Here is a 17,983-nt window from a genome sequence, read left to right as displayed (position 1 = left end):
GTCAAAGTTTGGTAGCCTGCATATAACTCCTATTATAAGTTATTTTTTTATAAGATGTTTTTGTTTAATTCTAACCAAATAGTTCCTGTGTGTGGCTCAATTTTGATTCCCTCTTTGAGACTACATTTCACAATTTCCCTAATATATATGGCTACTACCCTTCCTCGTCTAATATATCTATCTGTGTGAAATAGTTTAAATCCGTTTATTTGATATTCGGATAATAATTCTCTCTTTTCTACATTCATCCATGTTTCGGTAAGTGCAATAATATCTATTGTTTCTGTGCAGACAAGAGCATTTAACTCGTTTATTTTGTTTCTCAGACTCCTACTGTTTGTGTAATATACCTTAAGTGTATTGCTATTTTGAGGCCCTTCTCTTTCCCTGTTCATTTTGCAAGTTTTATTTCCCAACTAACACACACTTTTATTGCCTCCTTTCTCCATATTAATTCCCATACCACTATCTACTAACAGTTTTTTTCTATTTCAACAGGTTGAAAGCAGCCCCATTTCTGTTTGATCACTCTGAAAACTGAGCCAGTTTGGGAATACAAAATAAATACAATTCACTATCCTAAGAAGAAAACAAAAATTTCCTAGTGGCTAGTTAGTTCTTTATTTTAGGGAATCAGAACGTTAAAGAAATCCCACAGTGGAGGCTGACTCCATACACAGTTTCAAATGTAGGTATGATAGAACTCGAGAAGCTCAGGAATCTGTTGAGATGCGGGGCCAAAGAGCAGATCGAAGCAAGCACAACTAGGTGAGGACACTCTTACCAACTTCAGAATTGCTTTTAGTTACATGGATGGTAAAATACTACAACAACGGTTCATGACTTTTGTGAAACCAAAATTGGAATATGTATCAGTTGTATGGTGCTCACGTCTCAAGAGGCACATCAATAAATTAGAAAAGGTGCAAGGGGCATGCTACAAAATGGCTTCCGGAACTGAAAAACAAAAGTTATGAAGAAGAGGCTAGAAACGTTATATATGCCAAAGCTAGAAGATAGAAGAAAATGATGCGATATGATTCCTGAAACCGGCAACCTCAAGCTCAAAAGGTCATTGAATCAAATGAAGGAAAAAAAGGTGCCTAAAAAAATGTTAGAAAGTTTTCTTTTGCCAAGAGAGTGGACGACGGCTGGACCCGGCCAAGTGAGAAGGTGGTGGAGGCCAAAACCGTCAATTGTTTCAGAGCATCACATGGCGAAGATTGCTGGCAAGACAAGACACTACGAGCCTATCTCTCATCCTGTAACTACACTTACTCCTGTCGTTAGAGGATAAGACTGGTAACAACACGTAATTACACTTAGATAATTACACACACACACACACTGGGAAAGGAGTTGTTTGGTGTGAGTGTAGGTTCAGTGTCGAAGATAACAGCTACTAGGTGCTCACTGTACTGATAAAGGGTTGGTGGGGTAGAAATTCCAGCCTTTATCATTACCACCGTTGTTGCTATGACCACCTGGACCCCCTCAGTGGCGACACCTCCTGCAGGGGTCGCACATAGTAACACCTCCCACCCGTGTCACCACAGTGGAAGCCACGGGGGACCCAAGGGGATGATAGAGGAAGTCAGAAGGTTCCAGAGGAAGCCAGGTGAACCCACGGGGAGCGAAATGGAGCCAGGGGAAATCCAGGGGAACCAGGGGGAGTCAGGGGAGGGAGACGGGACAACGGGGCTGTTTTAGACTCCAAATGTCACTGTGAAACTGACTAGATACTCATATGAGCGTGAATATATGACTCACCTATGTGTCATATAGGTGTGAGTGTGGCACAAGTGGGCGTGGGCGTGGCATGGGTGGGTGAGGCATGGGTGGGCGTGGGTGTGGGTGTGGCATGTGCGGGTGTGGCATGGGTGGGTGTGGCATGGTAAGGTGCTATAGGGCTGGAGGTGGGTGTGAAAGGCGGCAGAAGTGATCGTATTGGCTGATGTTGGTGTTGGCTGCCAGCCTCGAGATTATTGCCAGTGTGAGTCATCTTATCCCTCCCTCTCACGACCCTTCTCCTTCCTTGTGTTGCTCCTTCTTCCTTGTGTTGCTCCTCCTTCCTTGTGTTGCTCCTTCTTCCTTGTGTTGCTCCTCCTTCCTTGTGTTGCTCCTCCTTCCTTGTGTTGCTCCTCCTTCCTTGTGGTGCTCCTCCTTCCTTGTGTTGCTCCTCCTTCCTTGTGGTGCTCGTCCTCCTTCCTTGTGGTGCTCCTCCTTCCTTGTGGTGCTCCTTCCTTGTGGTGCTCCTCCTTCCTTGTGGTGCTCCTCCTTCCTTGTGGTGCTCCTCCTTCCTTGTGTTGCTCCTCCTTCCTTGTGGTGCTCCTCCTTCCTTGTGTTGCTCCTCCTTCCTTGTGGTGCTCCTCCTTCCTTGTGTTGCTCTTCCTTCCTTGTGGTGCTCCTCCTTCCTTGTGTTGCTCCTCCTTCCTTGTGTTGCTCCTTCTTCCTTGTGTGCTCGTCCTCCTTCCTTGTGGTGCTCCTCCTTCCTTGTGTTGCTCCTCCTTCCTTGTGGTGCTCCTCCTTCCTTGTGTTGCTCTTCCTTCCTTGTGGTGCTCCTCCTTCCTTGTGTTGCTCCTCCTTCCTTGTGTTGCTCCTTCTTCCTTGTGGTGCTCCTCCTTCCTTGTGGTGCTCCTCCATCCTTGTGTTGCTCTTCCTTCCTTGTGGTGCTCCTCCTTCCTTGTGTTGCTCCTCCTTCCTTGTGTTGCTCCTTCTTCCTTGTGTTGCTCCTCCTTCCTTGTGGTGCTCCTCCTTCCTTGTGTTGCTCTTCCTTCCTTGTGGTGCTCCTCCTTCCTTGTGGTGCTCCTCCTTCCTTGTGTTGCTCCTCCTTCCTTGTGGTGCTCCTCCTTCCTTGTGTTGCTCCTCCTTCCTTGTGGTGCTCGTCCTCCTTCCTTGTGGTGCTCCTCCTTCCTTGTGTTGCTCCTCCTTCCTTGTGGTGCTCCTCCTTCCTTGTGTTGCTCCTCCTTCCTTGTGGTGCTCCTCCTTCCTTGTGTTGCTCCTCCTTCCTTGTGGTGCTCGTCCTCCTTCCTTGTGGTGCTCCTCCTTCCTTGTGTTGCTCCTCCTTCCTTGTGGTGCTCCTCCTTCCTTGTGTTGCTCCTTCTTCCTTGTGGTGCTCCTCCTTCCTTTTGGTGCTCCTCCTTCCTTGTGATGCTCCTCCTTCCTTGTGGTGCTCGTCCTCCTTCCTAGTGTTGCTGCCTCTTCCAGCTGCTGTAACAGTGCACAAGGATCACGGTGGACCCGATGAACCGCCTCCCTGCAACATGAGAGCATGACATGCAATGCTTCTGTATATCTGCGTCAGAGTGAGACGCACTCAAGGTGCCCAAAGACACACTCAAGGTGCCCAAAGACACACTCAAGGTGCCCAAAGACACACTCAAGGTGCCCAAAGACACACTCAAGGTGCCCAAAGACACACTCAAGGTGCCCAGACACACTCAAGGTGCCCAAAGACACACTCAAGGTGCCCAAAGACACACTCAAGGTGGCCAAAGACACACTCAAGGTGCCCAAAGACACACTCAAGGTGCCCAAAGACATTCTCAAGGTGCCCAATGACACACTTAAGGTGCCCAAAGACACACTCAAGGTGCCCAAAGACACACTCAAGGTGCCCAAAGACACACTCAAGGTGCCCAAAGACACACTCAAGGTGCCCAAAGACACACTCAAGGTGCCCAAAGACACACTCAAGGTGCCCAAAGACACACTCAAGGTACCCAAAGACACACTCAAGGTGCCCAAAGACACACTCAAGGTGCCCAAAGACACACTCAAGGTACCCAAAGACACACTCAAGGTGCCCAAAGACACACTCAAGGTGCCCAAAGACACACTCAAGGTGCCCAAAGACACACTCAAGGTGCCCAAAGACACACTCAAGGTACCCAAAGACACACTCAAGGTGCCCAAAGACACACTCAAAGGTGCCCAATGACACACTCAAGATACTCAAAGAAATCACACAGACGTGATGCATCAGTGTGACAATCACTAGGAGCCGTGGGGAGGATTCGAACGCATGCGCTGGGTACTCCTAAGCCACGCCCTAGACCACTACGCCACGACACGTACAAAGGGCATCGGCAACTTGGGATTCAACTGAATCCTTTAGGGGTTATTGAGGCTTCCACCGAAGTCAAATAAGGGCTTGGCACAGTGCCTCCAGGCGCTCTGGCTTGTACTCGAGGGGTTCACCCTCCTACGCTTCGTTTCAAATGCAAAAAATATCTCATTAACTTGATGTATCAATGTACCAGTTCAGCAATGTTGCAAGTAGCAGTCTGGAAACACTTTAGTAACACTCAAGTGTTCCAAGTAGCACTCTGGGAACACTTTAGTAACACTCAAGTGTTGCAAGTAACACTCTGGGAACACTTTAGTAACACTCAAGTGTTGCAAGTAGCACTCTGGGAACACTTTATTAACACTCAAGTGTTGCAAGTAACACTCTGGGAACACTTTAGTAACACACAAGTGTTGCAAGTAACACTCTGGGAACACTTTAGTAACACTCAAGTGTTGCAAGTAACACTCTGGGAACACTTTAGTAACACACAAGTGTTGCAAGTAGCTCTCTGGGAACACTTTAGTAACACAAGTGTTGCAAGTAGCTCTCTGGGAACACTTTAGCAACAGTCTCAAGGCTGATGTAAAGGTTATTGAGGACGAACACCAACGCAGATGTCCTGACTACAGAGTGTGTCGTGTTGTTGGGCGGGTGCTGGGTGTCCTCTTCTTACTCCTGCTCCTCTTGCTGCTCCTCTTGCCCCTCTTCCTCCTCCATGCGTACCTATTAGTGATTATGTGTCAGTGAGCCCTCGAACCTGCCTGTTGCATTTTGCATTAGTCTGATGTTCCAAGTATTCGTTGTCTGGCCTTGACGATGAGGATGGAGGTGGCTTCCACAACTTCCTCCCTCAGAGCGTTCCACTTGTTGACCACCCGTGTAAGGTACAAGGATTTCCTAATATTTCTTCGACTGGAAGCACATCCAACTTCCAGTTGTGTCCTCAGGTCCTACTTAATCTCAATTTAAAGACCAGGGCCTCTTCCACCTTGTTTATTCTCCGCTGTATCTTGTATGTTGTTGTCATATCCGCTCTGTTAGTTCTCTCCTTCAGGAAGAGGACTTAATTAGATCCATGCTTCTTCCTTCTCTCTCGTTCTCATATTATCTTTGCCTCATGCTGATGTTAATGTATTGATCTTTGAGTTTCCTGAATAGATAACATGTTTGACTTCCTTGGCCCGTGTCCTCATCCTCTTCCTGCATGGGGGCGCCTGCGGGCGTGTCCTCATCCTCTTCCTGCATGGGGGCGCCTGGGAGCGTGTCCTCATCCTCTTCCTGCATGGAGGCGCCTGCGGGCGTGACCTCATCCTCTTCCTGCATGGGGGCGCCTGTGGGAGTGTCCTCCTCCTCTTCCTGCATGGGGGCGCCTGCGGGCGTGACCTCATCCTCTTCCTGCATGGGGGCGCCTGTGGGCGTGTCCTCCTCTTCCTGCATGGGTACGCCTGTGGGCGTGTCCTCCTCCTCTTCCTGCATGGGGGCGCCTGTGGGCGTGTCCTCCTCTTCCTGCATGGGGACGCCTGTGGGCGTGTCCTCCTCTTCCTGCATGGGGGCGCCTGTGGGCGTGTCCTCTTCCTGCATGGGGACGCCTGTGGGCGTGTCCTCCTCCTCTTCCTGCATGGGGGCGCCTGTGGACGTGTCCTCCTCTTCCTGCATGGGGACGCGTGGGCGTGTCCTCCTCCTCTTCCTGCATGGGGACGCCTGCGGGCGTGACCTCATCCTCTTCCTGCATGGGGGCGCCTGCGGGCGTGTCCTCCTCCTCTTCCTGCATGGGGGCGCCTGTGGGCGTGTCCTCCTCCTCTTCCTGCATGGGGCGCCCGCGGGCGTGAACATTAGAACACTACTAAAATCCTTGAGAGTCTCTGCCTACTTAAGACGCAATATCAGCGGCGTATAAAACATTCCTCAGTAACTGAGTTAGAATAACAACGACAACTATAGAATTCTTAAGTGAATATTCACTTAGCGCCTTCTGGATGGCGCTTCTGTAATGACTGGTAAATATGACATTATTTATGACATTGGGACTCATTCTTGACATTATATTAATTTAAGAATATTAAGTAAGTCCCAGCTGTGTTTGGGTACAGGTGGATGAGTAACCCAGCTGTGTTTGGGTACAGGTGGATGAGTAACCCAGCTGTGTTTAGGTACAGGTGGATGAGTAACCCAGCTGTGTTTGGGTACAAGTGGCTGAGTGAGTAACCCAGCTGTGTTTGGGTACAGGTGGATGAGTAACCCAGCTGTGTTTGGGTACAAGTGGCTGAGTGAGTAACCCAGCTGTGTTTGGGTACAGGTGGATGAGTAACCCAGCTGTGTTTGGGTACAAGTGGCTGAGTAACCCAGCTGTGTTTGGGTACAGGTGGATGAGTAACCCAGCTGTGTTTGGGTACAAGTGGCTGAGTGAGTAACCCAGCTGTGTTTGGGTATAGGTAGATGAGTAATCCAGCTGTGTTTGGGTACAAGTGGATGAGTAACCCAGCTGTGTCTGGGCACAAGTGGCTGGATGAGCAGCAGAGCACAGTGACTTCATACAAAGGGTTGGTGCACCGCCAGGGTACTATATGACCGTGTTTTCACTCACAGGATGAGTGACGTTGCCCAATACCGTCACTATGACGGTATGTTAGTAGTGTAAACCGGGCCAGAAGCCTGCAGTTGTTATATGTTGGGCTGCAGGCTTCTGGACCCTGAATTTTGTCCATAAACATCAGTGACCGCAGGCTTCTGGCCCCTGAATTTTTCCCTTGGTAATTAAACAGCACTCTCCCGTCATCCCTAAATTTAGTTACCTCGGTGATGCACGCTTCCATGCAAAGTGTTGTTTTTGCATCAGCCTAACAGCCCTGACCCTAACTTATGATACCAAGATCTTGGTTGAATATTGCATCTCATTCTTGGCCATGTTTGTTTTTAGGGCATTGGTTTAACATTAATACAACCAACCCATGTCAACTTAACGTCTTTTACCTGGGTTAATGGAAATGTGCTATTATTGGGCATTTTCTCAACATCAGTTCAGCTTATCCAAGCTTAAACTAACCTCATATACCTGAATCTGGACTCCATTTTACATCGTAGTCTTACGAAAGTGATAAAATTCACCATATCTATTCAATTTACATAATCCAATTTTCCTTAACCTAGGAAAAGAAACCTCGTTCTTAACCTAGAAAAAAAAAGAGTGAAAAAAAGAGAAACAAGAAAAAATATATATAAATATTTCGTTGAAAACGACAGAAGGTTTTAGATTTATGATTCTAGCACGAATCTTCTCGACATTCCTTTTGTTTTTCTTCACAGAAGCAGGTAGTTGAAAAATTAACTCCCCAAAGTTAATTTTTATTTTTTTATGAAAAACATAATGTAAACAGAAGAACATAAGATATTCCAGAAGAACATAAGCTGCCAACATGTCCCACTCTATGTTGATACATTTAAATCCTAATTAATATCCCCATGTAATGTCATTCATCAATATATCACCTAACCACCTCACCATAAGAGGATATAACCACGTGCTAAGCACAGTAGAATTAGCACCTGACAATTCGCAAACAGAGAAGCAAGAGTGAAACTTCATGGCACAGTCTCTGAGTACAAAAGACATGAAAATGGTACACCGCAAGGAGGCATTCTCAGCCCCCTTCTCATTCAACTGTTTAATGGAAAGAATAATGAGACTGAAACTCCCACAACACTGCAGGCTGCTAAACTACGCTGAAGACTTTATCATCATCATAAAAGGAAGGGACGCGGCGCGCCTTGCACCCAAATGCATCAGTGAAGAGGTAAAGCAGATTGGTATCAAACTCAACCCTACTAAGACAAAAGCCATGCCTATAAAAATAGTGAAGCCCAACATCCAACTCTCACAGATTAAGGAGCAAATCAAGAAGAAAATATTTTCAACTATCAAAAGTCGCCACAGAGCCAAAGTAACGGAAGGAAGATCCACTGCGATATGGTCCGAACAAGCCACTGGGTACTACTCTTTCAAGCCTGACAAAAAGATATCCAGAGAGATTGTAGTAGCTATACACAGACACAGACTTGGTTACAAGTGCTGATGAGAGGTAATGAACCCAATAGTTACAGAGTGTCATATCTGTGGAACAGAAGGCAGAGGCGCCACTATTGCACTACTTACTGGAATGTGAAGCTACTGAAGCCCTGCACATCAAACTCTAACATTAATCTAACGACAGCAGCTGCATTAGATGCACATTTCACAGCGACTACAATGATTAGAAAAGCCGTTGAAGAATGGGACTCACTAGTGAACATTCTGCACCTACACCCGCCACCAAGATAATGTTATTAAAACAAGACTAAAACAGAAGCGAAAAAGAAACAGGGAAAAAGGAGGAAACCTCACCTCCATATAATACTTTGACCCAAATATTAGAGTAACCAGGTTATCGCGAATAATCGAACTCAATTACGGGCTCACCATATTCCGTGCTACATGAACATTTCGTTCATGTAGCACGAAATCTAAATCTAAAACAACTAAATCTAAATCTAAATCTGTAAAACTAAAACAACAACAACAACAACATCCAACTCACAGTACAGGGTCAACCAATTGAATGGGTGGACACTTATTAGTATTTAGAAATAATCCTGGACATACACATAAATTTTAATGCTGAGGTTATTTACTTGAGAGAGAGTACTGCGGCCCGGACTGCAATCCTCACTAACCTCCCTCTCTGGAGGAGCCAACCTGCAAGTCCTTCGCACATACTATATACAGGCAGTCAGATCAGTGATCGACTATGCCGCACCTGCACTCACAAGTCTATCACAACAACAGCGGAAAAAGCTTGAAGTTGCCCAAAACAATGCTATGAGAGCTGCCCTGGGAGCCCCGATGTGGACCAGGCTTGAAACTCTAAGACTGGAAACTAGTTTGCTCTCTCTTCAAGAAAGAATATCTCAAAGAACAGCTACGATAATCAGTAAGATAATTATTTCCTCTGATCCAGTCCCAGTATGACAGGCCTTGGTGGTTGGGCTTTGCAAAAACAACAGAAACTCTTGGGCTGCCAGAGCCGGAAATGTCCTTAACAGATTACAATTAAAAATCATGATTCGTGATAGAGAGGGAGATCAACTACACTTGTTCCCCACAGTGGGAGGAGCCTACCTTCAAAATAGTAATAGAAAGTCTTCCGATGAAAAAGGTTGCCTATGATCCAACAGTCCTAACCCGCCAAACACACACCGAAACTACGACGTTGGTACAACGTTCGGACAAGTTTTAACACCTCCTAACCAGTTATAACAACCAATATAGCAAGTTGTAACAACGTTCTAATACGTCATAAACACGTTAAGCCAAGATGTAACAACTTTATTACAAGTTGTAACAAGCGGAAAATAGAGACAGTTTCGGTTTGTGTTTCCAGGGAAGGCGCATCATAGAAAAAGCAAATGTGCAGGAGCCGCCCACATCTTCACAGACAGATTGGTTGACACAGAATATGATATGAGAGATATGAGTGATGGCACTGCTCTTTGCATGGACAGTGAACAAGCATATTGAAGACTGGGAGGACTAGTATCATCAACCCAAACTGAGCTGTTTGCCATACAACAGGCATTCTCATATGTGATTGCACAAAACACTCAAATGCTATCATACACACAGACTCAAAAGCTGTACTTCAAATACTAGGACAAAAACAGTGGAAAGACAACGTGGAAATAATTACCACCATTTTCTATCTTGGAACAGTCGCTAAAGGCAAAAGTCTCAACATCACCCAAAACCGGGTCCCATCCCATGTTGGAATCTCATTAAATGAGAAAGTCGATGAAATTGCTAAGTTAGCAACTCGTCATCCAGTGATTCCACAAAACAATCCAACCCAGCCAAGAATACATAAAAACATTATTTATATACATGTATACATACATATATATACATACATACATACATACATACATATACATACATATATATACACATATATATATATATATATATATATATATATATATATATATATATATATATATATATATATATATATATATATATATATATGTCGTACCTAATAGCCAGAACGCACTTCTCAGCCTACTATTCAAGGCCCGATTTGCCTAATAAGCCAAGTTTTCATGAATTAATGTTTTTTCGTCTACCTAACCTACCTAACCTAACCTAACCTAGCTTTTTTTGGCTACCTAACCTAACCTTACCTATAAATATAGGTTAGGTTAGGTTAGGTAGGGTTGGTTAGGTTCGGTCATATATCTACGTTAATTTTAACTCCAATAAAAAAAAATTGACCTCATACATAGAGAAAAGGGTTGCTTTATCATTTCATTAGAAAAAAATTATAGTAAATATTTAATTCAGGAAAACTTGGCTTATTAGGCAAATCGGGCCTTGAATAGTAGGCTGAGAAGTGAGTTCTGGCTACTAGGTACGACATATATATATATATATATATATATATATATATATATATATATATATATATATATATATATATATATATGACAATGTCAGACCACGGAGGAAAAATGAAACAGGAAATTTCCTTAAGTACTTTCGTATATTAAATACATCTTAAGAAGGACCTTCTGAAGATGTATTTAATATACGAAAGTACTTAAGGAAATTTCCTGTTTCATTTTTCCTCCGTGGTCTGACATTGTCACATTCTTAATCACGTGTTTATTTTCGTGATATACCCACATATATATATATATATATATATATATATATATATATATATATGTTGTTGAATATGACCGAAAGAGTAAGATTAATAATTCTAACACGAATCTTCTCAATATTTCTTACATTTTTCTTCACCGTCGAGGGGAAAAATTAACTCTCCAAAATTAATTTTATACATTTTTATTTGTGGTCTGATGCCTAAAAGCGTTTCCTAAGGGCTTCTTACATTTTCAAAGACATATTTACACATTTACATATATCATGCTTATATTCCTTATATTTGATTTGAGTGAGGTGATATGACACAAATGTTTTGGGCGAGGTGGGTATGAAAACATAAGAATGAAAGTAACTGAAGGAGGCCTATTGGCCCATACTTTCTCCTCCTGCTCCTATGTTGGTTCTGAGTCTTAAAGTGGGTAGAATATAGTTATGCATTCTGCAGTTACTTTCGTTCTTATGTTTTCATACCCATCTCACCCAAAACATTTGTGTCATATCACAATGTCCGATGTGCTCCCAAATGATCTGATGTTCCCATTAGAAAATTGGGAACATCAAATGATCTGATGTTCCCATCAATGAAATATAAGAAAATATTAAAAAACGAAATGAAAAATAAAAAAAATAAACTATACTCATGAAATGAACTGTATTGTAAACAATACAGCTCAATTCCAATACAATGTCACACAAAATAATTAAATCAAAATGAAAATAAATAAAAATCTCTGAAAATTCAATTAATCAATGAAATCGGAAACACTGAAATGGAATCGTAACATATGTAGTATAGCGTGTTGGTCTTATGTGCAACAGATGGCTTTGTTTAAAAAAAGCATGTTTTCTCCTGTCACAGGTTTGGCATCTATATTTATACTAATGAAATGAATGTTGCGGTAAACAACTCAGCTCAATTCCAACGCAATGTCACACAAAACTAAATCAAATTGAAAATAAATCGAAATCTATGAAAATTCAATTTGTCAGTGCAATCAGAAATATTGAAACAGAATCATAACATATTTAATATAGTGTGTGCTGCTCTTACGTGCAACAGATGGCACTATTTGTTAAAGAAAAAAATGTTTTTACCTGTCACAGGTGTGGCATCTATACTTATACTTACGAAATGAACGGTATGGTAAACAACACAGCTCGATTCCCACGTAATGTCACACAAAATAAATAAATCAAAAAGAAAATAAATTTAAATCCATGAAAATTCAATTTTCATTGCAGTCAAAAACATTGAAATGAAATTGTAACATATTTAGTATGCAAGATGCAAGAAGATTACAAATTCTTGAGGCAATTCACATAAGAATAGAACAACCTACCATGAACACCCAAATCACAGGAACTATTTACTCTACCCACCATGAGAGTAAGGACAAGACCAGAACATAACGATGCCAACACAGAAGACAATGTCCAACATAACTAGGCCAATTACACTGGATTAATCTTTGTGTTTAGATAGGAGCTGCCTCGTATGGGCCAATAAGCCTTCTGCAGTTACCTCTATGTTTCACCTCACATTTATCCCTGATGTATCCCCCCATGTTTTCACCTTTATTGTATTATCACCTGACCCAGTGCGGGTATAAAATCAACCAGCATTGTAAGATCTGTTCACTTGAGAATGAACCATGGAGGTTCGAAACGTTGTGCAAATTGTATAAATAAGTGTAATACACTCTATAGTAAATCACTTCTTTTCTTCACCTTAAAAGTACGAAAATGAGTTTTGGAGAACTCCTATTTCAACTAAGCCCTGATGCTAAGAAAATAGTTAGAGGGATAGAAGCCCTAAACCAGAAAATAATAAATACAGAATATGCGGTCATATTCAATGAAACTATATATATATATATATATATATATATATATATATATATATATATATATATATATATATATATATATATATATATATATATATATATATGTGTGTTAACCGCCTCACATTCAAACAATATAAAGACCCCTTCTACATTTTCTAAATTATGGTCTATTTGTGATATAAGTCATAAAGTAAGACAAAATAGCATAAATAAGGGTTAATTAGCGAAAAAATTGGGTTAATTGGGGATAAATTAGGAAAAGATGTGAAAATATATTTCAACCCTAAATGTAAAGTATAATTTCGAGATGTGTTTATAAACCCGTTAGTTATGGGTTAGGTTAAGGAAAATTGTATTATGGTAATGGTATAGATAAAGTGCCTACTTCCTCCCTCTCCCCCTCTCTCTCTCACCACCTCTCCCTCACCACCTCTCCCTCACCCCCTCTCCCACACCCCCTCTCCCACACCCCCTCTCCCTCTCCCCCTCTCCCTCACCCTCCTCTCCCTCACCCCCCTCTCCCTCACCCGGTACGCCCTCCCTGACCTCCTGCAGCGAGCACTTTGAGGTACTCTGTGTGATGCTGGCAAAAACGTTTATTATAATGATGGAAGTGGTAGTTACTGTGATGGTAGTTGGTAGTTACTGTGATAGTAGTTGGTGGTTATTGTGATGGTAGTTGGTGGTTACTGTGATGGTAGTTGGTGGTTACTGTGATGGTAGTTGGTAGTTACTGTGATGGTAGTTGGTAGTTACTGTGATGGTAGTTGGTGGTTATTGTGATGGTAGTTGGTGGTTACTGTGATGGTAGTTGGTGGTTACTGTGATGGTAGTTGGTGGTTACTGTGATGGTAGTTGGTGGTTATTGTGATGGTAGTTGGTGGTTATTGTGATGGTAGTTGGTTGTTACTGTGATGGTAGTTGGTAGTTACTGTGATGGTAGTTGGTAGTTACTGTGATGGTAGTTGGTGGTTACTGTGATGGTAGTTGGTAGTTACTGTGATGGTAGTTGGTGGTTACTGTGATGGTAGTTGGTAGTTACTGTGATGGTAGTTGGTAGTTACTGTGATGGTAGTTGGTAGTTACTGTGATGGTAGTTGGTGGTTACTGTGATGGTAGTTGGTGGTTACTGTGATGGTAGTTGGTAGTTACTGTGATGGTAGTTGGTGGTTACTGTGATGGTAGTTGGTGGTTACTGTGATGGTAGTTGGTAGTTACTGTGATGGTAGTTGGTAGTTACTGTGGTGGTAGTTGGTAGTTACTGTGATGGTAGTTGGTAGTTACTGTGATGGTAGTTGGTAGTTACTGTGATGGTAGTTGGTAGTTACTGTGGTGGTAGTTGGTTATTGTGATGGTAGTTGGTAGTTACTGTGATGGTAGTTGGTAGTTACTGTGGTGGTAGTTGGTTATTGTGATGGTAGTTGGTGGTTATTGTGATGGTAGTTGGTAGTTACTGTGATGGTAGTTGGTAGTTACTGTGATAGTAGTTGGTGGTTATTGTGATGGTAGTTGGTAGTTACTGTGATGGTAGATGGTAGTTACTGTGATGGTAGTTGGTAGTTACTGTGATGGTAGTTGGTGGTTATTGTGATGGTAGTTGGTGGTTACTGTGATGGTAGTTGGTGGTTATTGTGATGGTAGTTGGTAGTTACTGTGATAGTAGTTGGTGGTTATTGTGATGGTAGTTAGTAGTTACTGTGATGGTAGTTGGTAGTTACTGTGATAGTAGTTGGTGGTTATTGTGATGGTAGTTGGTTACTGTGATGGTAGTTAGTAGTTACTGTGATGGTAGTTGGTAGTTACTGTGATAGTAGTTGGTGGTTATTGTGATAGTAGTTGGTTACTGTGATGGTAGTTAGTAGTTACTGTGATGGTAGTTGGTAGTTACTGTGATAGTAGTTGGTGGTTATTGTGATAGTAGTTGGTTACTGTGATGGTAGTTATTGTCGGGTGGCAACAAACACAACAAGCAAACAACGTTGTTTTTTTATGTTGCCAGAAGGCAGAGATAACGGTGCGGTAAGTGTGTGTGTGTAGAGTAAGTTTACTCTGGTCTCCCGGACAACACAACCTCTTCAACACACAGAAAAATCTGCCAGGCAACAGCAGGAGTGAGTCGGCGGCCATTAATTAACGTGCAGGTGGGAACAGGTAATTGAGAGAGCCGAGTGCGATAACATTGGAGCAGGTGATATCACTCAGACAGTTGTGATAGCGGGTGGCGTCGTTTTACCAGACACCGTCCACCTACGTCATAGATAAGGGCCCACACACACACACACACACACACACACACACACACACACACACACACACACACACACACACACACACACACGGTGAGTACAAGTACTCACTACGTGAGTACACGCGCGCGCACACACTCATACAAGATATGATGGACTATGTCACCCAAAAGTGCTAGAAAGCTGCAGACAGGTTTATCCCGGCCCAAAAGGTTAAAAATGGAAAGCAACAGAAGAATCCGTGGTTCAATCTGTAATGTACAGTAGCGAACAAATTTAGTACATCAACATGGAGAAACTACAGGAATAACAGAACACCGGAGAGCAGGGAGAGATACCAGAGGGCCAGAAATGAGTACCTCAGAGTGAGGAGAGAAGCAGAGAGACAGTATGATAATGACATCGCGAGTAAAGCCAAGACCCAACCAAAGCTGCTCCACAGCCACATCAGGAGGATAACCGCGGTGAAGGAACAAGTGATGAAACTAAGAAAAGAGGGAGAACAGATACACAGAAAATAATAAGGTGTGTGATGAACTCAACAAGAAATTCCAGGAGGTCTTCACAATAGAGCAAAGAAGAACCCCCTATACTAAGAGAGGAAGTGGCAAACCAAGCAACCTTGGGGGAATTTGATATCACCAGTGACGAGATCAGAAGGAATCTGCAGGAGGTTAATGTGACAAAAGCTGTTGGGCCTGATAGAATCTCACCGTGGATACTAAATGAGGGTGCTGAAGCACTAAGTGTGCCACTCTCTATGGTGTATAGTTCACTGGAAAAAGGAGACCTTCCGGAAAGCTGAAAGACGGCTAATGTAGTCTCAATATACAAAAATGATGACAGGCAAGAATCACTGAACTACAGCATCTAGAGGGAAAGAGTTTTGTAACACCTTCCCCAGCATGGGTTCAGGGATGGTAAATCGTGCCTCACAGGCTTAATAGAATTCTATGGCCAGGCGACAAAAATTAGGCAATTAGGCAAAATTAGGTAAAGGGTAAGGTGCTCCAGTGGATAAGGGAGTATCTAAGTAACAGGAAACAGCGAGTAACTGTGAGGAGGGAGACATCAGAGTGGAGAGATGTTACCAGCGGAGTCCAACAGGACTCTGTACTTGGACCCATCCTGTTCCTAATATATGTAAACGATTTTCCAGAACTCATATATGTATACTTATTCCTCTCAATGTTTGCTGATGATGCAAAAATTATGAGAAGAATCAAGACGGATGAAGATAAACAGAGACTACAGGACGACCTGGACAAACTGGAGGAATGGTCAAGGAAATGGCTACCAAAGTTTAACTCAGGAAAGTGTAAGGTAATGAAATTAGGCGAAGGGAGCAGCAGGTTGAACATCCTGTAAGAGTCAAATAGAGAAAAATTCGGGGGTTGATATCACACCGAACCTGTCCCCAGAAGCCTACATCAAAAGAATATCATCAGAGGCATATGCTAGATTGACCAACATAAGAACTGCCTTTAGAAACGTGTGTAAAGAATCGTTCAGGACCCTGTATACCACTTATGTCAAACCAATCCTGGAGTATGCAGCTCCAGCCTGGAGTCCATACCTAGTTAAACACAAGGAAAAGTTAGAGAAGATTCAGAGGTATGCCACCAGACTAGTCCCAGAACTGAAAGGTATGAGCTACGTAGAAAGGCTACAGGAGCTAAACTTCACGTCCCTGGAAGACAGAAGAGAAACTGGACACATGATCACCACCTACAAAATTCTCAGGGGAATTGAGAGGGTTGACAAAGACAAACTATTAAGTATGGGTGAACACGAACAAGGGGACACAGGTGAAAACTTATTACCCAAATGAGCCACAGATACATTAGAAAGAATTTGTTCAGTGACAGAGTAGTTACCAAATTGAATATATTAGGCAGTGATGAGGTGGAGGCTAACTCCATACATAGTTTCAAATGAAAATTTGAAATAGCCCAGTAGACTTCAGAGTCTGTACACCAGTTGAATGACAGTTGAGAGCGGGGACCAAAGAACTAAAGCTCAACCCTTGTAAGCACAACTAGGTGAGTACACATACACACAGTACAAATAGGTGAGTACACACACACACAGTACAAATAGGTGAGTACACACACACACACGTATGATAGCTGAGCGGATAGCGCGCAGGACTCGTAATTCTGTGGCCCGGGCTCGAGTCCCGGACCACGCAAAAATGTCGGAAAACCCGACACAATTTACTAATATTAAATACAATAAGCAGATAATATTGCTGCTGTTGAATACACAAGTTAACCCATAGAAAATGTAGGCTGTAGTGAAGTTTTCCGTCATAGAAAACGGGATATCACTGCCACATAGCGCTATAAATTCGCCAGCTATTCTGCTGTGAATTATTCTAACTAAAGTAGTCTTAGGATTTTTAACATCATAAAATCATCTCATTTGAATTACTTAATTATCAGTACTAAAATAGAGTAATGTGACCTTTCTGCCAATTATTGACATCTGGACAAGGAACCAGAGCATCAGTGGTAGGAGAGAGGTCAGCCATTGTTGATTAAGAGACCGGAGTCGCTGGAGCAAATTCAGCTCCTATAATTCTCGTTTGGACGAAGTGTTATGGAGATCAAATTAGTGCTTCTTCCATCATCAACACGCAGTCAACATGCAAACAAGGGAAGTGTCTTACCGAAACCCATTTATTACCACATTTCGGGCCAGTTAATGTTAGGTAGATATAGGGCGAACCAGTTAGAACACGAACAAGCGACTAAACCCAGGTAATTACGTCTTGGTTCCTTATCTTATATAATATACAGTATTTTCTCTGATATAGCTGTCATATATATATATATAGGATTCCTGCTTTACAGCAAGTGTCCCTCTGACAGATGTAGAAGAGGAAGCAAGAATTACTCTTTGAGCATCAGTACATGGGTGGTGGATGCTAGTCTCAACGAAGATTATTTGGTGTCATCATCCTGGTTTATACCTGGTGGACTAAGCCTACTATACAATAAGATAAGGCACCTCAATTATCATTACTAATATATGTAGTTTAATACTGTAGCTTGATTGGCTGCATATATAAATTTAATATAACCCCCCTAATGTGTAAGGATCGATTTGTGAGAATATT

The 17,983-nt window shown here is 42.7% G+C and overlaps 2 protein-coding genes across 2 annotated transcripts; one reads left to right on the top strand and one right to left on the bottom strand.

Annotated features, from left to right (window-relative positions):
• The first annotated feature begins 3,271 nt into the window (after nucleotides 1–3,271).
• On the top strand, nucleotides 3,272–3,940 carry LOC123767210 (coiled-coil domain-containing protein 15-like). The gene has a single exon (XM_045756781.1). The coding sequence runs from the start codon at nucleotides 3,272–3,274 to the stop codon at nucleotides 3,938–3,940; it is 669 nt and encodes a 222-aa protein (XP_045612737.1).
• Nucleotides 3,941–5,176: 1,236 nt separating this feature from the next.
• Nucleotides 5,177–5,728, bottom strand: LOC123767209 (PGC-1 and ERR-induced regulator in muscle protein 1-like). The gene has a single exon (XM_045756780.1). The coding sequence runs from the start codon at nucleotides 5,726–5,728 to the stop codon at nucleotides 5,177–5,179; it is 552 nt and encodes a 183-aa protein (XP_045612736.1).
• Nucleotides 5,729–17,983: the final 12,255 nt, after the last annotated feature.

This window comes from Procambarus clarkii, chromosome 53 (genome assembly GCF_040958095.1).
Source record: "Procambarus clarkii isolate CNS0578487 chromosome 53, FALCON_Pclarkii_2.0, whole genome shotgun sequence".
Taxonomy (NCBI): domain Eukaryota; kingdom Metazoa; phylum Arthropoda; class Malacostraca; order Decapoda; family Cambaridae; genus Procambarus; species Procambarus clarkii.
Note: the sequence above shows the minus strand (reverse complement) of the source record. Positions and strands in the feature narration are given on the sequence as shown.

Bases quoted from the DNA above. Each gene is read 5' to 3' on its own strand.
- LOC123767210 (XM_045756781.1), top strand. From the start codon at position 3,272: ATGACATGCAATGCTTCTGTATATCTGCGTCAGAGTGAGACGCACTCA.
- LOC123767209 (XM_045756780.1), bottom strand. From the start codon at position 5,728: ATGCAGGAAGAGGAGGACACGTCCACAGGCGCCCCCATGCAGGAAGAG.